Consider the following 20878-nt stretch of genomic DNA (forward strand, 5'->3'; position numbering starts at 1 on the left):
TTGAGGACAAATTGAAAATATTGATTTTCACAAAAAGCAAAAAAAGTGACTTTAAATGATTCAATCAAAAAACGCAAAAAGAGCATTTGAGATATTTGCCCAAGTGACCATCCAACACAAGTTTCAAAAAAGTTACTGAAGGGTTTTTGAGATATCTTTGTTAATGGCAGATGGCATATGGCACATGGCAATGGCATACGCTGGGCCATAGCCGTTCTTTGGACCCATAGGATCTAAAGGACTAGCAATTGCAAACTGTTTTTACTCATCAAAAAAGTTTGATGTTTATACTATAAAGGGACAATAGCTTAAACATTTGATAATATTGCTATTTTTCATTACATATTATTTTCTGGACAATGATTTCTCTATGCTTCAGTAATTGAAGTAAAAAGTATTTACTTTGCAAACTCAATGGATTGTGCACAATGTGCAATACATATTTTGCTGAAAATTTGATTTAGGTCAGACTTTAATGCAGTTGTCAACAAAAGTATTGGTCATTCCACTCATAATTGCAGGTAATAGTGACAAATTAAACGCAAGGCATTGTGACAAGATTTCAGGATTAGAACAAGACACTGTATTTTAGAGATGGAACAAACATACTAGAAATGCAAAAAAGCTATAGCTAATGGATTTTGCCGGTTATTTCTGATAATTGAAACAAATTTTCTGGGATAGTGTATACAAGTATAAATGCAAAATAAATGCGATTACAAACGTATATTTACATTAACAATAATAATAATAATATTTTATTGCTTGCTTGTAAATATAGGATTTACAGCACATTTGTGGCAATAAAAGTGTGATACAAGTTCAAACTTTTCTCTCATAAAGATAAAGTAACACAGTATAATAATAGCCGCTAATACTAAATATAATTAGGTATTTCTTTGTTTATATAAAGTAAAAATATAATCTGCAAGTTGTTCATTAAAAGATAACTCTTGTTAGTAGAGAAATAAGCTGATTTTCAGTTGTTTTGTTTGGGAAATTGATTTTACTGAAAAGTTCTTTCTTTGGAAACATGTAGTTTATTATTCTACACCTACATCTGTAACCTATGGAGTTTCGTTGTACAGTAAGTTTCACTATCAGGATCGAGACACGAAGTCCAATAACTTTGATTCAGAGTGTAATAACTTTAGGTGTTATTGCACACTATTTGACCTTTGACCTAAACTCACCTTTACATCAAAAAGGGGAAAAAGAAGAGAATATCTTACATTTTGTACAAAAATATATACTTCTTAGCATTTTCAGTACTTCACACATAGAATTATGGTCAGTCCAAAATCTGTGAATTCGAGTGAAATTATACTGCTGACGTACAATTTCTACCACGTGCACTGCGCAGCGCGGGTTGAAATTTCGTTATGTGCACTTAGCGGACGCACTCAACGCATTCCCAGTCTGCTCATGATCACTCAGTACAGTACGTGAAGGGCATCCAAAAGATGCCTCAATTTCAACTTTTTTCTTGTAAAGTTGGACTAAAAAGGTGTATAATAATAAGATTATTCCCAAAATACCCGGATTAATGTCTGATTACATCGTACTCTTCGGTATTGTCCTTGAAGCTACACATCTTGGACAAATTTTACCTCTGCTGCATGATGAACTTGGACATAAATCCTGGTATTTTGGGAATAACCTTATATTATTCTACCATGATCTTAATCATAAGTTTTTAAAAATAAATATGTGTGGATTTCCAATAGAGTTCCTACCTTACTCGATTCTCTTCCTCTTTCCTGAGAACCTCATCACGCTGCAGGACTTCAAGTATTTTCTTTTTTTCCTCATCAGTCAAATGACTCAAATCCATCATTCCAGTCAATATTGTTGAAGAACCAAAACAGATTTAATCCAGAAGACAAGCAGGGTAACATCTCAACTTTTCAAACATCTTTTTCTGAAGGAGTTTAACATTACAGAAATTCACATAAATATTTCCACTAGAAATTATGGCACATTAACATTTGGTGGATCATGGAAGTACAGACAACAAAAATCAAAGTTTTAGAACCATACAGTTTATATGTGTCATGGAGTATATATTTGTTTTACAGGGCATTTGAAATAAGTACATAAACTTACATACATGCTGGAAAATTAAGACTTTAAAAGTAGTGTAATATATGCACACAGATGTCATGATCACTGGCAGAATATTGTGTAACTTTGCTGTTAGAGTCTACTTTTAGAATAACAATTGTATGCAGGCACTGTGTTCTATTGGAGAAGCATGCTAGCATGCAAAATATCTTTTATTTTCAGACAGTTAACCTTTACAGGTTTACAGTGGTTGACATACTTGAAAAGAAACATTTGCCAATGAAACCCAGCTGATATTCATCAATATAAAGGTCAGTTATTTCTCTGAAACAATATCATACGAATTCTAAAATTGGCTGGGAGTGAAAGATTACCTGGGTAATCCACAGCTGCCCTCATCATGTAAAGTCTTCTTTCTCCCTTTCTGAGTCAGTTCATACAGACTTAACACATACACCCTGATGACACACTGAGTATGGGACGTAACTTTGCAATTGTCGTTGTTATTCCGCTGTATGTGGGTTTATTGTTTCACAGCTATATCCTGAAGTCACAGTCCATTCTGGGTGATGGCATTCACTGTTGATACTGACCTGAGTATTGTGAAATATTCCAATTTTGTCCTGTAAATTGAAAGGGCACCTCAGAAAAGAACCCAATACTTTACATTATAATGCAAATAAGGCATGCCAGGGGATTATTCACATGCAAATATAACAGAATAGTACTTCAGTGACACAGGAATGTTTGTAGGCCGAAGTGACCAACTGAGATTCACACTCAACTGCTCACTCGATTGGCTATTAAGATATACTTACAACCTGAAGAATATTAAACACATGCAAAGTGATTTTAATGAGTCAGTTATGTAATGCTAAATATAGCAAACCAGTATAAATATAAAACCTGCATAATGCAATATAATAACATCAATTACATAAATCCTTATGCAGCTGCCTTCCCTAATTTGCCTATCCTTGAAAATGGAATAACACAGTGCTTTGGTAATATAATGGTATTGTCCTTATTTCTTTTCAGAGTGTCCTAGCAACATACACAGTATTTGAAGATTCAAAATATTAACTACTTAAGACAAGTTTGATTAGCTCACATGTTCACACCGGTGAGTTAATGTCATAGCGATGTCTGTCTGTCTGCCTGTACGTGTGTGGGTGTGTGTCTGTTTACATGATAAGTCAAAAATAGCGTCAATGACACTTTGCTCACATTTGGTTACATGTGTCAAGTCAAAATGAGTGTATACACGATATTTAATATGCTTCTATGTACCTTAGCTTGTGATATTCATGATCAAGTGCATTTGAATATATTTGATCTCTCTACGGTCTATTGTTGCAAAATCAAAGATTAAGGTAAGATGTAATAATGGGCATTCCTCAGCTCCCACTGTTAATGAAGCTGCCACACCTACATGATAATGGAATGTCCCAAACTGCCACCAAGCTAAACAAGCTTTGCAGTGTCGAAGACACATTAGGAAATTTCCAAACACAAGCATATATAGCAAGAAGCCTGAAGCATCAGATATGTATACATCTGTTAAGGCTATTCTAACCGAATTTCAAAGCATCAAACCAGGGATTTGTATAGAAGCCATTACTTGACTTACACAGACAAGCAATGCCATAAATATACAATATGACAATGGAAAAAAAACAAAATCCTTTCAAACCAAAGTTGGAACATTTTTTTCACACAAAATTGTCAAATTTACATCCACATTTGTAAGAATTGGTAACTTATAACCTGATCTTGTTGGATTAAACAGCAAAGTTTACTGCCTATACAGATGACATTTATTAGCTCACGTGTGTAAACACGTGGGCTAATGTCATAGCGATGTCTGTCTGTCTGCCTGTCTGTGTGTGTGTGTTAGTGTGTGTGTGTGTGTCTGTCTGTCTGTCTGTTTACACGATAACTCAAAAACGCCTGAACGGATTCAAGTCAGATTTGGTACACAGGTACCATATGCTACTTGCAAGAACTGATTAGATTTTGGTTAGTGTGGCTTGCATATTAATGAAGTTATGCAATATCGTTTTTTTCCGTACAATGGTTTCCCTATGGAGCCGGTAATGACAGTGTAGACTTATATCAAGAAATACTGCACAAAATTTCTTGAAACTTTTCACAGATGACAATCTGAGAACATTATGATGATACTGTGAGTGTCATGTCAATTATCTTCTCATTTGCATATTTAATGAACTTTTGTTATTAGTGAGATAACTCTGAAATTCCAGCACCAAACATGATGATACTTGTAACAAATATTGACCTGATATATATCTAATTATACTTAGAAACATTAGGCAGTGTCAAGTTAATAAATAGCTCATTTGCATATTTTATGAAGGTTTGTAATTAGTCATATAACATCGATATAACTTTACCAAATGTAATGAAATCTGCTGCAGATACTGATCCGACTGATATCTAACTGTAGTGGAAAGCATTTAGTAGTGTGAAACTAATTAAGGGTTCATTTGCATATTTAATGAACTTTGTAATTAGGTATATAACTCTGAAATTATGGCACCCAAGTCAGTGAAATTGGGTACAGTTATTGTTTTGATAAATATCTAATTGTACTGAAAAGCATTTGGCAGTGTCAAGTTAACAAATAGGTCATTTGCATTTTTTATGAAGTTTTGTAATTAGTGATATAACTCCAAAATAACTGCACCAAATGTGCTGAAATCTGCTGCAGATACTGGTCCGACAGACATCTAATTGTGGTGTAGAGCATTTAGTTGTGTGAAGTTAATTATAAGGGTTCATTTGCATATTTAATGAACTTTGTAATTAGTGACATTACTCCAAAATTACAGCGTTAAATTTGATGAAACTTGCTACAGATGTTGATCTAAAAAATATCCAATTGTACTGAGAAGCATTGAGCCGTGTCAAGTTGATAATTAGCTCATTTGCATATTTCATGAAGTCTTATAATTAGTCATATAACTTCGAAATAACTGCATCAAATGTGATGAAAACTGCTAAACATACTGATGCGACAGATATCTAACTGTGTTGTAAAGCATTAAGTAGTGTAAAATTGATTAACGGTTCATTTGCATATTTAATAAACTTTGTAATTAGGTATATAACTCTGAAATTTCGGCACCAAATTTTGTGAATGGTGCTACAGATATTGATTTGATAAATATTTAATTGTGCTATGAATCATTGAACAGTGTCAAGTTAATTTAGATTTTATTTGCATATTTAATGAACTTTGTAATTAGTGACATTACTCTAAAATTACATTATTAAATTAAATAAAACGTGCTACAAATGTTGATCTGATGGATATCTAACTGTGCCATAAAGCATTGAGCAGTGCCAAGTTAATTAATAGCTCATTTGCATATTAATAAAGTTTTGTAATTAGTGATTAAACTCTGAGAGTACTGTGCGAAGTTGAAAAAAACCTGCTACATATATTGATAACATATATCTCATTGCTCTGTGAAGCGTACTACTATTAATAAATCTGTTGTAAAACACGTGAGCATGTTCAGTTCATATCTGGTTATGAATGTACTTATGTTATCCTGCATCTTGAAAATGAAAGACTGGTTGTTTACAAGATCTGTATACCATAACTTCTTTTAGATTCACTCACAGCAACTTCAATGTAACACTTTTTGTACAATATGTATGTTAGCTGCCTTGCTAAGACAATCTGACCAATGTTTATTGAGATTTTCACCAAGTTTTCACTTTTATTGCTCATTAGCATTTTTAGTAACACAAACTTCATTTGAACAAATACAAGTTACAGTTGAGCATGTACATGTATCTACTACAAATACACAGGTAAAATGTGCACCGATTCTCAATCTTTTGCAATTTGACCAGGGCTTTCAAGAATATCATATTTGGCATTTAAAAAAAAAAACAAGCGACCTAGCGGCCGATATAGCTCCGCTGTGTTTATGTAGAGAATAACTATTTTTGACACATGTTGATGAAGAAGGTGGAAATCTTTGATAGCTCAATGCAGTGGCTAAATTTAGTTCATCTATAGAAACCTGTATACCAAATTTCAAAGCTGTTAGACCAGTACTTTTTGAGAAACACATTTTTTGACCAAAAATGGAAAAAAATTGCCATAACATTAAGTTCATCTATAGAAGAATCCTGTATACCAAATTTCAAAGTTATCAGATGAGTAGTTTTCGAAATACACATTTTTTGACCAAAAATGGCAAAAATTGCCCCAAAAATAAAAAATTGTACCTTCATCATAATTTCAATAAATGTCATTTAGTTTATCTGTAGGAACCTGTATACCAAATTTCAAAGCTATCAGATGAGTAATTTTGGAAATACACATTTTTTGACAAAAATGGCAAAAATTGCCCCCAAAATACAAAATTACAGATTTCATCAGAACTTCAATATATATTACTTAGTTCATCTATAGAAACCTGTATACCAAATTTCAAAAATATCAGACCAGTACTTTTTGAGAAATACATTTTTTGACCAAAAATGGCAAAAATTGCCTTAAAAATGCAACTTTGCATATTTCTGCACAATTTGAACAAATCTGAAATAGATCATCCCTAGGGACATATGTACCAAATATCAAAGCTATCTGACTGGTAATTTTGAAGAAGAAGATTTTTAAAGATTTTTTGACCAAAAATGGCAAAAATTGCCTTAAAAATACAAATATGCAAATTTCACCACAATTTGAACAAATCTGACTGAAGTCACCCTAAGTAAACTGCATATCACATTTCAAAGCAATCGGACATGCGGTTTCAGAGAAGAAGATTTTTTGCCCAAAAACACTAAAAAATGCCCCAAAAATACAAATATGCAAATTTCACCACGATTTGAACAAACTTAAGTGAGGTCACCCTAAGTGAGCTGCACATAAAATTTCAAAGCAATTGGACTTGCGGTTTCAGAGGAGAAGGCAATTGTTGACAGACGACGACAACGGACGACGACGGATGTCGACGGAAAATCAACCTATTTGATAAGCTCCGTATCGCTGACAGCGGAGCTAATAAAACATGCAAAACGTGGTCCCCCAAAACTTCCTTTAAACACAACATATAGATAGTTCAATGCTAATTTGTTTTTTAAAACAGTGTGTCAGCTGCAGTGCAAAGATCTGTCTTCCAATTCGCTCATTTACTTATACAAATATCATCAATATTTTGATATATGGTAACTAAATCTAATGATCCCTAGAACTTAAAATACAAATTTGATACCTGGTATCTGACATGTGACTCTAAAAAACAAGACTCTTGACAAAAAATTGGTAAAAATTTCAAAAATACATATACACGAATTTGGTGCTTTTCAATCAAAATATCACATATTGTTCCTCCTATCATATGTACCAAACAATAAAGTAATCACTCGAGTCTCCTATCAATATAACTTGCAGATTATGTTTTTCAGTCAAGGGCACTGAGATCAATCAACTTAAGAATTGTTTTCTTATTCTTTTATCAACGCCTACAAGATTCCATTGGATTATAGATAACCATCTAAGCATTCCAAAGCTGGTCACATATGTGGAACTTATTCAGTTATGAGCTCCACAAACTTGGTTTACAGAATTAAAGACTGGCGAATGGATGGACATACAGACAGACTGACATACACAGACTGGCTGTGATGACATTGGCTCCTTAGTGTTCTTTGGCCCATGGACAATGATAAAGATATAACAAACAGCCGGATGTAATGATAATGTTTAAGACAATCAACCTGCAAATCAGTTATGTGTACACAAATACAGGCAAATAGCTACCTTTCCTTGATTTTCATGAACAACAGATACCCTTGACTGAAATGCTTAACCTGCAACCAATGTTTACATTTTGCTCATACACCAGATACATAGAGAGAATTCAACATACAACCATTAGCTCAGAAACCCTACAGGGAAAAGTAAACATTTTCTTCCAGTGCTGGTGCATACACTTTATGAAAATCTTATAAAACCAATACGTCACAAGGGTATTGGCACTGAGATCAACTTAAGAATTTTAACTGTGGTGAACTTGGCATCATTTTACAAGTGGTATAGCCACAAACTGGTGACGTCAAATCGCCGTACACAATACACAGTGCCATAATTACAAAGCGTCTGTGTTTTGTGTACGGCGATTTCACGTTATCAGTTTGTGGCTATACCACTTGTAAAATGCTGCCATGAACTTCACTATTCCTTTCAAATCCTGACCTGACTTGGATCTTCAATGGAGATACAGTGCATTGTGAAATGTGTGCACAAAGACAGAGGTGTGGACCATTTGATATTCGGGGGGGGGGGGGGGGGGGGGGGGTCTGAAGATTGATATAAAGGTAGCATTATTTTCTACCTGATCCACTGTACAGTATTTTTCCACTCTTCCACCTTTTCTTTTAGTCAAGCCTTTTTCTAGCAGATTTGTTTATCTCTGACATTTGCTTTGAACGTTTTTTGAAAATCTTCCAGATCCCCCATCAGGATATCAAATGGTCCACCCTTTGGTATCAACAATGTTTACATAACGAGATACAAACAATTTTACTCAATAGCAAAGCTATTAAAAAGTACATTTCCATATCAAATAAAGTTTTGTAATTCACGATTTAACTCTGAGAGTACTGTGCGAAAGTTAATGAAACGTGCTATATATAATGATATTACAGATATTATATTGTTCTTTGAAGCGTACTTCTATTAATGAACCTGTTGTAAAACACGTGAGCACATTCAGTTCACATCTGGTTTTGTTTTGCAGTAGATGGTATTATTTGAAGGTTTCACTCTTCACTAAAAATGAAATACAGTAACCAAAAACAATTGTCAAAGTGGCAAGTGAAATGTGGCCGACAAAAATGTTTAATGTATACTTAGAAAATAAGAAAGTGAAAGATAAATAGACAGAAAAGCGGTGATAAATTCATTGGCTGAATGTAAGAGAATGTGACAGCAATGAAATATCTGATTAATTGGATACAATGAGTAATATGAAGAAAATTTTTGAAAACCTTTGGATCAAATATCAAGAATAAAAACAAGTGTGATTCACATCTGCACCATACTGTCCTAAAAGACCAAACATTGCTTAGTTGGCTATGCCAGTCGTTTGAGTAAAAAGGAGCTACCAATTAACAATCAGATGTCTTTCAACCTGAACATTTTCTTTTATAGAGGAACAAAAATATTCAAAGGTTACAATGGGTCACATATACGTTGTAAATTCAAATGCACTCTCAAGCCTTTAAAACTGTTATCGAAGTTCACTAAAGAAGATAATAGAGGCTCTCTTTAGAATATACGGCTAGTTTTCAATTGGGTTCAAACCCACAACATACGGCATAGTCGCCTAGCGGAGAGGCAACAGAGAGAACCGCTAGAGGTTATCATGCGCTGTTAACCAGGAGATTGCCAAAGGATTCCCCTATTCACTCTTATCCTGTAAACTTTTTAAGTCATCATCAGATATTAAGCTTGGTTAAAACCAGTGAAGCAATTATGACTAATGTTGCATTGTAACAAAAACCTGATGGCCCTCAAAAGCACAGATGATGCAAACATCACTTTTACTGACTAAACTTGCTATAAAATGTCATGCCAAGTAGGTGAAAATATGTATAGGTTTTTATTTGGCTGAAACTGCTTTTTACTGTATTGGCAGATGGGGAAGTGACAGGGCAGGTGGAATATTAAAGGAATTTTCCATTAAAATTGAGAATACGCATTGAAATGCTCCAGTTCAAATACCAACACACCATTAGGGATGGACCATTTGATATCCTGGGCGGGTCTGGAAGATTTAAGAGGTCGCATTTTTTTTGTACCTGATCCACTGTTCAAATTTTTTTTTCATTCTGATTACTCGTAACTTTTTTTCTCGCACTCCTCATTTGGATCCTTTTTTTTTTCGAAAAAAAACCAAATGTCCTCTACTGTGTGCAGAGTAAAATGTTGCACATTAGATAATCAGTTGGAACACAATACTTGTACATGTATTCAACGTTATGCCTTTGGAGCAGAGTGTAGTTCAGGTGATAAAATACATGCACATGATCTAAGGAAAGATGACTATAAAAGAAATGTAGGCTACTTCCCACACATTGTTTCTACTGTTGTTTAATATACGATAGAGTCGGTCAATAAGGTTATGGTGAGACATCGGTGAATTTATAGTGCTTTGACCCTGGCCATGTGATCTATGTCCCCGGAAAGACCGGTTTTTAGCTCACGTGTTCATCAATGTGGGCTAATGTCGCAGCGATGTCTGTCTGTCTGTCTGTCTGTCTGTCTGTGCGTCCGATATCTCGAAAACAGCTCACCAGATCAGAATCAAATCTGGTACATAGATTTGTTTGCAAATGGCAAGAACTGATTAGTTTTTGGTAGGTGTGGCTTGCTTACTTTTTGCTCATTTGCATAATTAATGATTTTAGAAAAAACGGCTGTACATTGAGAACAACTGCACACAATTTGATGAGATTTGCTATAAATGTTAATCACACAAAGATACATCAGCAGTGGGAACCATTAAGGGGTGACATGAAAGAGAGTTGCTAATTTGCACATTTACCGGTAATGAACTTTTCTAATCGGGGATATATATCTGATTTGACTTGATCAAAATTGACCAAACTTGGTATGTATATTGAAGATACTGTGATTTAACTTTATTAAAAGTCATTAAGCATTTTAACTTCAGCCAATTCCTAATGTGCATATTTAATAAACTTTCCTAATTAGGGATATATATATCTGAGTTAACTTGATTGCAGTTGAAACTTGCTATGTACATCAAAGATACTATGATATAACACTTAAAGTCAAAAGACACTGTTACGTCAGCCAATTCCCAATACCTAATTTGCATATTAACTGACCTTTGCCAAGTAGGGATATATACCTGAATTGACAATCAAAATTGATGAAACTTGCTATGTACATTAAAGACACTATAATAGAATATCGTTGAAAGTCATAAAGCATTTCCCCTTCCGCCAATTCCTAATTTGCATGTTTAATGAACTTTGCTAATTAGTAATATATACCTGAATTAACTTGGCCAAAGTTTATGAAACTTGTCATAAATACACTGAAGATACTATGATACAACATTATTGAACGTCATTAAGCATTTTTTCTTCAGCCAATTCCTTGTTTGCATTTTCAATGATATTTTCTAATTAGGGATATATACTGGGATTTACTTGATCAAAGTTGGCAAAACATGCTGTGTACATTGATGGTTATAAAAAAAACATTGAAAGTCATTTCACATTTTCATGTTAGCTAATTTATAATTTGCATATCTAATGAGCTTTCACAGTTTGACATGTATGGCTTGAAGGACTTGGTCAAAGGTAATTACACTTGCTATATAAAGTGATGATACAATGACAGCAGCTAGTCAAAGAACTTTAACATTTTCGTTTCAGCTAATTACATATTTATATACTTCATGCCCTTTTAGACTTAATCTGCAGTGAATATTGTTCATTATGTTGATCATAATACTTTCAATGAAGTTGCAAACATGTGGCAAAGGTTCACATTTACAAATAACTGTAGATTTGGTTCAAGCATGGAGGTAGCTCCATGGTTCAAGTTCAAAGTGATTTGTGGATGTTTGAGTTTTGTAAATGCGATGATTTGTGTTCTGCTTTCATGTGAAATGCATGAGTGGGGTGAACGCTATACAGGGGAGTTTCTCCCAGAATCACAGACTTGGCTTTCTTGCACGATCTGCATTGCTATAAATTATTGATGAGATGGCGTTTGTATTTTAAAGGATGTATTATTCATAAGATGACATCATCGCATTTGGCATATTGGGAGGAGTTACCTCTTGATCTCCCAAGAGATGTGCATAAAACTCACATGACGTTGCTCATAAAATGTTGAGTTCGATCACTCCAATTGAAGTCAGCACGACTTCTGTTCATCACCGAAAACGTAATTGAACTTAGCCTTCCACTACCCAGGGAATATTGACTTTCTGGTCTCTGATTTACAAGGCTTTCAGCCCAATCTTTTGTTCAACTTATAGGCTTGTTCCTTCTTCAGAGCAATATTTGGAGGAGATTTCAATAAGTACAGGTCTAAGCCTGTTCTCTTACATGACAGAAGCGATGAAAATCAGAACAATGTGGGGCGACATCGTACGTCAGTGATTTATTACCACTGCCAGTTGGCTGAACACGCAATTTCCCTCAATATGACTTTCAACAACTTTTCTCTTGTGATCTTGCATGATTTGCGATGGTTAACCAATCATATTTGCTAAGTAAGTGTGGAATGTACTCTATGTCGAAGTGGAGGCGTTCTTCTTATCAGCCAGAATACCCCAGGGGGGTGTCAATCATTTTGTATTTCCTTTACGTCACTGTGAACATGAGTCCGTCTAGCCGCCAGTACTGTGCAAGAAGTCCAAGTTGGTGAATCCGGCAGAAACTCACTCACTACTGCGCAGACTCAAAAGTAACGCGTTCAATCATTAGGTAAACCTGGCCTGCCAAATTCCAAATAGGTTTGTGTGAAATATGAGAGACACAAGAGAAACTACCGGTACAAATGATTTTATTTTTTAGAAATTCACCAACTTGAACTATGTAACTGCAATATATAATGAAACACGTGAGCATTTTCGGTTCATATCTGGTATGCTCAAGTGATTCTTCTTAACAATGTTTCGGAACAGATGGTGAGGTTGATCATCCTTGCTCTGTTGTTTTGTATCCTCTCCATTCACTTGTATAACAGCAATCTTCATCCTCGAAGGGGAGAAGCCAGATTCTTTGGTCACTGTTGACTGACTCTATAGTGAGCGATCTGATGTGTGATGTCAACTTGGTATAAATTGACCCAGGATCAACCAGAATTTTGGACACTATGATTTTTGGTTTTGGGGCATGTATTGAGTGTGGTTAGTGCATATTATGTCAACAGTTAATGTTGTATCTGTCAACGATTACTTTGTTTTAGGCACTTATATCGATTACCCAAACTTTAGTTTTGTGTTAATTATTCTGCATTGTAATACATTTCGGGTTAATACTTGCACTTGCTTTCCAGATTTTGAAAAGCATGTAGTGGAAGGCTGTTTTGAGATATACCACATTTTATTTCTGTTTCTATAATCTTTCCCCAGTTTCATGGTTCTGTTCACAATAATTGCTGTAGATTGCCTTTGGTAAGAGGAGAGTGTCGGTTTGTGTAATTTGAATCGCCAACTTTGATTGAATCGCCAACTTTGATTTGCTGCACAACGGTTTTCTAAGTTTTTAATTTTCTTTGCTGGAATATTTGATTTGCTCTGCAATCTTGTGAGTTTGGTGGTTTGTAGCACTGTGGTGACAGATTGCATTTGCATTATGATATTGTATGATGAGTTGTGGCCGAAAAATAGGAAAAGGTAAGCAAAATAAAATTGCTGCAGAGTCCTTGTACTTTATGTCACTATCGTAATTTTTTTGGCGGTTAATATATAATGAACAATGTAGGCAACATGTTTTAGAATTTACGGTATTTTGATGGAATACTTACTCCTTTACATGTTAGTCAAAGATACATAATGAGCTATGATTTTATAAGAAAGGCTTGTTTTAGTTGTTCGTTTTTATCAGACCATGAGGAATATTGTTAGAAAACTACCCCAGGGTTGATATTGAGAAGTACCGTGATTTTTGTTTATTTTTCTGTGTAGATACTGTCAGCATTATATCCTCCTTTATGTGCTAGGTTGAAACGAAGACTTGCTCGTACATTAAAGTAATCCCTATCTGTGCTCATCTCAGACTGCTTTAAGGAGACTTTGAGTTTGTTCTGTTTCTGTTGCAAGGCAGGATGTGATCACCGGTTTGACTCTGTTGACATTACATAAACGTCATTGTTGACCATTATTTGATAGGTTGGTTTTAGACACTAAACTTTGATAAAGCTACGCCTTTGCTTGGTTCCGTTTTTGATCGGGTTTTGATTTCTATTGTAGTGTATCAACCATAGTGTGTAAATGTTTTCAGAAGCAGTCGATGGATACCCAGAAGGGTATTCCTGTGCATGCTCACCTTTGACTCAGGCCACACACAGTCTTTTCATACAGCAGGGCTGTATGGAGTGTCCGTGCGATAACATGACCTAAGACAGCAATGAATATAAAAGAAATGAAGACCACTTCACACATCGTTTCTACTGTTGTTAGAAATATACGATATAGTGAGTCGATCCAAAACATATTTGGCCAAAGAACCATTGTGTATCTAACATAGTCTTAAATTTGCGCCCCAAGTGCACCCTGAAAATAAAAAAATGAAAGTAACTTTTCATGGATTTTTTTCTTTTACCTTAGTGAGCCATCCTTTTTTTTATCTTACGCCCCCTCTGGCTGAATTTTTTTTTTCATTGACACATTGACATTCGCTAGGAATATATTTTTGAAAATCTTCCAGACCCCCCGGGATATCAAATGGTCCATCCCTTAGTTATTATACCTTCAACATTCATTTACTGTATTGACATTCTAATTACACTTACCTTTACATACAATAAATACATGCTCTCACACAATTTTCATTTAATTGGAAGTGTATTAGAGTTTGCATTCCTAACATTGCATGACTAATAATCTGACATATTTTCTTCGTGAAAGAAATTCACCATCACAAGTGATTTATGCATGAGTGATGAAATGGACATCTTTTATTCTACCCAGTTCAAATCTACTACTTCTAAATACCAAACTAGAGTTTCTTTCACAATTTGAGTTTCAAAATTCATCGTCAGATATTGTTTACAGTTCAACATTTAATTATAATATTTATACACTTTGACAAAATTATATGTTTCAAAGAAAGGTTTATTTCTGCACATACATGTATGTGTGATGAAGCAACCATTGTTTATTGGAAAACACAAACTACATTTTCCCCATTCTTTTCTTTACTAAAGAGGAACAATTAATCAGGAATTCATGAATTCGTTTAAAATGGCAATATTTATGAGTCCAATATAAAAAGTGACTAGGTGCCAGTACGGGGTTGACCATTCAATATCCTAGGTAGATCTGGAAGATTGATGTGGAGGTATCAATTTTTTTTCTACCGGCCGAAGGCATAAATTTATTTTCTGTTCAGATATGATCATACCGAAAAAATATGGCAGTGTAAATTTTAGCTCTTTGTTACCTCTGACCCTTCAAAGTTCAAAAAGTAGGGCCAGGATAAACATTACAATGTTTGTACTGTCAGCTTTACATATGCATTTTTGGCACAAGAAGGGCTAATATGACTGCTTCTGACTATTTTGACCTTTGACTCAACTTCAGCATATGAGTGTATATACAGTCAGCATATTGGACTCACTGGAAGTATAGAAATAAACTAAATGGTGCTTTAACGATGTTGTTAACATGTGTCTCTCAGAAGTACTACAAACACTGTGACTCGGACGACATACTCTCTTGCAGAGCTAATCTTGGTGGGAGAGTGTCATTCAGTCTGTACACGGGATGATTAGAACTGGATTGAAAAGTTGTAAACTTATCGATCAAAACATAATCTTAGACCCTAAAAAATACCGCCAATGGCACAGGGACATAATGACCGCCAAGTATTATGGGCATTTATCAACAACCCAACTCACTGTGAATTACCACAGAGTCGATGTACAACATATAGCTAAAAGACTTTTTTTCACATTGCGGTTTTAAGCCCATTTTTGTGAGAAAAGGGACATGTATATTGAAAAAAAGCAGAAGACATATTTGTAAATGGTTTGTTGAGTGACAATCATGTATGCATCTCTTGAAAAATTTTGAGGTTATAAGGTATAACAGTAGTGTAAGAATAATGAGATTAGAATAAGTTATTATACAGTAGCAAAGCTAAGTTGACAGTAATTAAGGTAACAAAATTATACACTAACTAAGGAAATCTGAATGAAATAAAGGTTGAAAGTAGTAATTGAGGCTAAGATAGGAATAAACTGAAATTACTGCTAAAAGGTTGGTAGAAGGCCACCACAGGAATAGGTCCATACCATGGTGGTGGAAACGTAAAGCCAATCTTGCCTGCCAACCTTATTACAAAAAGGTCTTTCAATAAGTAATTTAAGGGGGTGCTGCACCAAACAATGTATTTTGCTCCAAAATCATTTTTCACGAATATTCATTCAATTTTAATTTAATTTGTTGACCCAAGATTAAAATGTTGGTAGCTTTCACCTTTGAGCTTGTAAAGAAGTGATAAGTTATGTGATAAAGAAGTTAAATGTATGCAAATTAGTTAACGTTAATTACCCAATTTCCCAGCTTCTCTTTTCTCCCAGTTTCAATGTTTCTAAAGAATTTAATCCATTCAGGCTGGATCAAATTTTTGTGAAATATCACACCATGTTCTTTAAATGCTATACAACAGTCTTTTTCCCCTACATATTCTATTCTTTCAAGTGAAATATTACATTTCAGAAAATAGTGTCAAGTTTTTTACTTAAATTATTTTGTATCTTTAATACCAACTTTGGTTTTTCTTTACCCCAAATATACATCCCCTTCATCCCTCAAGTAAACTACTGCTACCATACTAAACTTTAGATTCTCTGCTTTTTGAAAATATATAATAAGGTGTTTCCTTGTCATCTAAGATGAGGGTGTTTCCTTTCCATCTACGATGAGAAATATTCCTTTGACAGAAAACTGTGTTGGCGACATGCTGCTTCACTTTAATTCACAGGATGTTGCTAAACGTTTTTGTATGCTATTATAACACTGACAGATTATCACCTGTACCATTTTCCATAAAATTTGATGCAGTGCTTCTAGACATTCAATCTAACATCACAAATTCATTATGTATGCAAATTAGAAATTAATTTCAACGATACTGCTAAATAGCATTCTATTTCAGCACTGTGAGATCAACATCTGTAGCAAGTTCAAGAAATTTGGTATTATATATTAATGAGCATATCAAACTATGTAGAAAGTTCATTAAATATGCAAATTAAAAATTAACTAATATGACACTGAGCAACGTCTTATTCACTGTTAAAGCAAGATCTGTACCATGTTTTTTAGTTTCATGATATTTGGTGAAGTATTTCTTGACATATCAGCCTACTGGTAATTATGAAAACTCATTATATATTCAAATCAGCAATTAATTGACATGACACTGCCACATGTCTTTGCATGCTGTTACAACACTTTGAGATCAACATCTTTACTAAAGTTTCATCAAATTTGCTCCCGCATTTCTTGACATATCATACTATATAAGAAAATTCACTATTATAGGAGCTAAAGATCTGTACCAAGATTCATCAAATTTGCTATAGTAGTTCTAGAAATATCACCCTAATTTCAAACATTCATCAAATATGCAAAAAGCAATAATTGCCATGATCCTACTAAATGTCTTTGTACGCTGATTGTTTTAATGACTCAGTTTTGCAATATTAGGATATCTTTCTTGGTGTGAATGCCTTTGCCAAGATGATCAAGTAGGGTAGCAACCTCATCTTTCAGTCTAATTATCTTGTGTAATTTTATGAACTTTACATAAATCTTGCCATAGATTTGTTGCTAATGGACAATAACTGTTTCAGATCATTTGAGAGCAATCCATCCATGACAGGTTTTAATTGTAATATATCTATTATTTAACACTTTCACTGCATAATTAATTTTTTACATGCATTCCTGTGCGTAGTTTTCTATGGATATATGGCCTTCTAAATATTGATTTACATGCATGTGCTGTATCTTTGTAATTATAAGAGTATTAGGGACAATTTTTTCAGTGAGTATTGCAATATAACAGAGCATCATAAAAATGAACAAAAGGTCATGTGACACACCTAGGTCACGTGATCATGGCGGCCATATTGGATTTTACAAAAAAAAATCAAAAAATGTTGCATGTTTGTTCATTTCAATATATAAATGTATTTTTTTCAGCGTAACACTTTAAAAATTACTACTTATGTTTTATTAAGTCAAATTCAGTAGGGGGAACACATATTCTAAAACATATTCCACATAAATGAGGTTAATATACATATTTAAGTTCATCTTCGAACAACAGGTATCATCTGACATTCAAACGAGATCTATATTATATATAAGCTTATATACTGGTAGCTAGTCAGATGTGTAATTGTCATTGATACATTGATGTCATACAACATCCACAGGATACCCCATCAATGTGTGTGACGTCGGTCACCGACCCTTTGTCGTACTTTTCTCTCAGCAAGCTCAGTTGGCCTACCTTCCTGTCTTGCTTGCAATCTCTGTTTTTGCTCAACTGGTTTGGGAACATATTCAAGTTCATTATAAGAGTTGTAATTTGACTTCCGCTATCTCTGTTGAGTTCAGTTTCACGATCTGTGACAATTCCACTATCACTGTCTAGAGAAACATGCTCATTAAGGGCTTAGTCGGTGTTAAACTGTGCCTGCGTCGCCATTTTTAAATACCCTCTGACAGAAAAGCAACAACTGACCACACGGTCCTTACAAATTACGGCAGAGAAATGACCGAGTATGGCGGCATTTGTTTACAAATTTGGCACGCATGCTCATTTAGGTGTGACCTCTACCTTGTACGCTACGGTAGGCTTGAGGAAATAGTCAACACACATGATGTAGATCAGACAAAGCCAACATATATCGAACGCATATAAACGCGTATGTTATTGGCGCGTTTACGCGCCTTCCGCAGTCTGGCCGTTGGCGCAGAATGCGCCCTCCCGCGGTGAAAGTGTTAAAGGTGCGAAAATTCTCAAATAATTATTTGTTCCCTGTAATTTCCTGTGAGAACACACATACATATGCTCAGGACAGATGATGGTGCCAGCTTGATGACTAAACTTAAACTTGTAACTTCATTGTCTGGGAGTAAAGACTAACATGTGATGTCCTGGACACTTAATCTCCCTGGAATGTGAATGTCAAAGTCTGTATATTGACTCAAGAATGTTTACTTCATCGAAGTGAGCAGATGTGAGATAATGTTGAGATATTCCCCATCAATAAAAATCTTCAGGAAGTCTTTTGTTGTCTCAAGCAGTTATACACCTATAAATAGGTCAAGTAGTTAGTCATGTGACTAAGTCATATGACAAATGCCAAGGGTTATCTCAAATGTGAGAATCTAAAATATGAAATATGGATTTTTTATCGCTTTTGATGCCCAAAAGAGGATGGAAATCTCTGATACTTCCATTCAGTGCAGCCTCCATGTTTCTAGCATTCATCTAACATACATTTCTGTTCAATAACTTGTAAAACAGTCCAAAATGCAGGATTGGTGTACCTTCCAAAACAAGTCATCGTTGATGACACAGTCCCCACTTGTTAATGGGTACTTTGATTACAGGTCCTCAGAGAGGATAGAGTCCTCTTCATTAGGTCTGTGATAAAAATACTTTTGAATAAATTCGCTTGATACATGTCTGAACTGTAGTTCAGGACATGAAAAAATCGTAATAAAATGGCCACTTGGCGGCCTTATTGGATCGTATCACAGAACAAATCTATGGGCATATGTATGACAGACATCCAGCTCTATGGGTTTGCTCAGAATTAGATATACGCATAATTAATGAAGGTACAGTATGAAGCATCATAAGGTCTCCCATCATACCATATATGAAGGGTGTACCACTTGTGGTTACTGAGTTATGGACAAATATGTATATTCGAGGTCAAAGGTCATCGAGGTCATGTGACATTTTGTCAAAATAATTGTATTGCTAAGTTATCCTATATACCAAAAATCAGACCTCTAGCTCTATTGACTCGCTCAAAATTAGATATGCACATAATTAATGAGGTACAATATGTGGCGTCATAAGGTGTCCCATCATACCATATATGAAGGGTGTAGCACTTGTGGTTACTGAGTTATGGACAAATATGTATATTTGAGGTCAAAGGTCACCGAGGTCACATGACATTTTGTCAAAAAAATTGTATTGCTAAGTTATCCCTATATACCAAAAATCAGACCTCTAGCTCTATTGGCTGGCTCAAAATTAGATATGCACATAATTAATGAGCTACAATATGTGGCGTCATAAGTGTCCCATCATACCATACATGAAGGGTGTAGCACTTTGTGGTTACTGAGTTATGGACAAATATGTATATTTGAGGTCAAAGGTCACTGAGGTCATGTGACATTTTGTCAAAAAATTGTATTGCTAAGTTATCCCTATATACCAAAAATCAGACCTCTAGCTCTATTGGCTCGCTCAAAATTAGATATGCGCATAATTAATGAGGTACAATATGTGGCGTCATAAGCTGTCCCATCATACCATATATGAAGGGTGTAGCACTTGTGGTTACCGAGTTATGGACATATATATATATATATATATATAATATATATATATATATATATATATATATATATATATATATATATATATATATATATATATATATATATATATATATATATGAGGTCAAAGGTCACCAAGGTCATGTGACATTTTGTCAAAATATCTGAGATATCTGCGTGAACGGATGGACTCACGGATGGACTCATGGACGGACATGACCCAATCTATAAGCCCCTGGACTTCATCGTGGGGACTAAAAACTGTGTCACTGCATCCTTTTTGCAATATGAATACGATGAGAAACTAAATTTTTATTTTTCTTGGCCTTATACATAGGAGTCTATGGACTGCCTTATACATGGGAGTCTATGGACTGCCTTATACATGGGAGTCTATGGACTGCCTTATACATGGGAGTCTATGGACTGCCTTATACATGGGAGTCTATGGA

General features: G+C 34.7%; 1 protein-coding gene across 7 annotated transcripts in view; it reads right to left on the reverse strand.

The window, feature by feature from the left end:
- The window catches only part of LOC139141698 (synaptotagmin-like protein 4), a 152750-nt gene that overhangs the window by 128192 nt on the left and 3680 nt on the right, over window positions 1-20878 (reverse strand). For 3 of the 7 annotated variants that reach the window (XM_070711294.1, XM_070711292.1, XM_070711296.1), the window contains exons 2-3: window positions 2439-2657; window positions 1737-1921 (exon numbers count right to left, since the gene is read on the reverse strand). In XM_070711294.1, the coding sequence (XP_070567395.1) occupies window positions 1737-1837 (101 nt within the window). In that variant the 5' untranslated portion in view covers window positions 1838-1921; window positions 2439-2657. Of the gene's footprint in view, window positions 1-1736; window positions 1922-2438; window positions 2707-20878 lie in introns of those variants that run through there. The other 4 variants (XM_070711293.1, XM_070711289.1, XM_070711295.1 and 1 more) reach the window with 2 other exon arrangements.

This window comes from Ptychodera flava, chromosome 10 (assembly GCF_041260155.1).
Source record: "Ptychodera flava strain L36383 chromosome 10, AS_Pfla_20210202, whole genome shotgun sequence".
NCBI lineage: Eukaryota > Metazoa > Hemichordata > Enteropneusta > Ptychoderidae > Ptychodera > Ptychodera flava.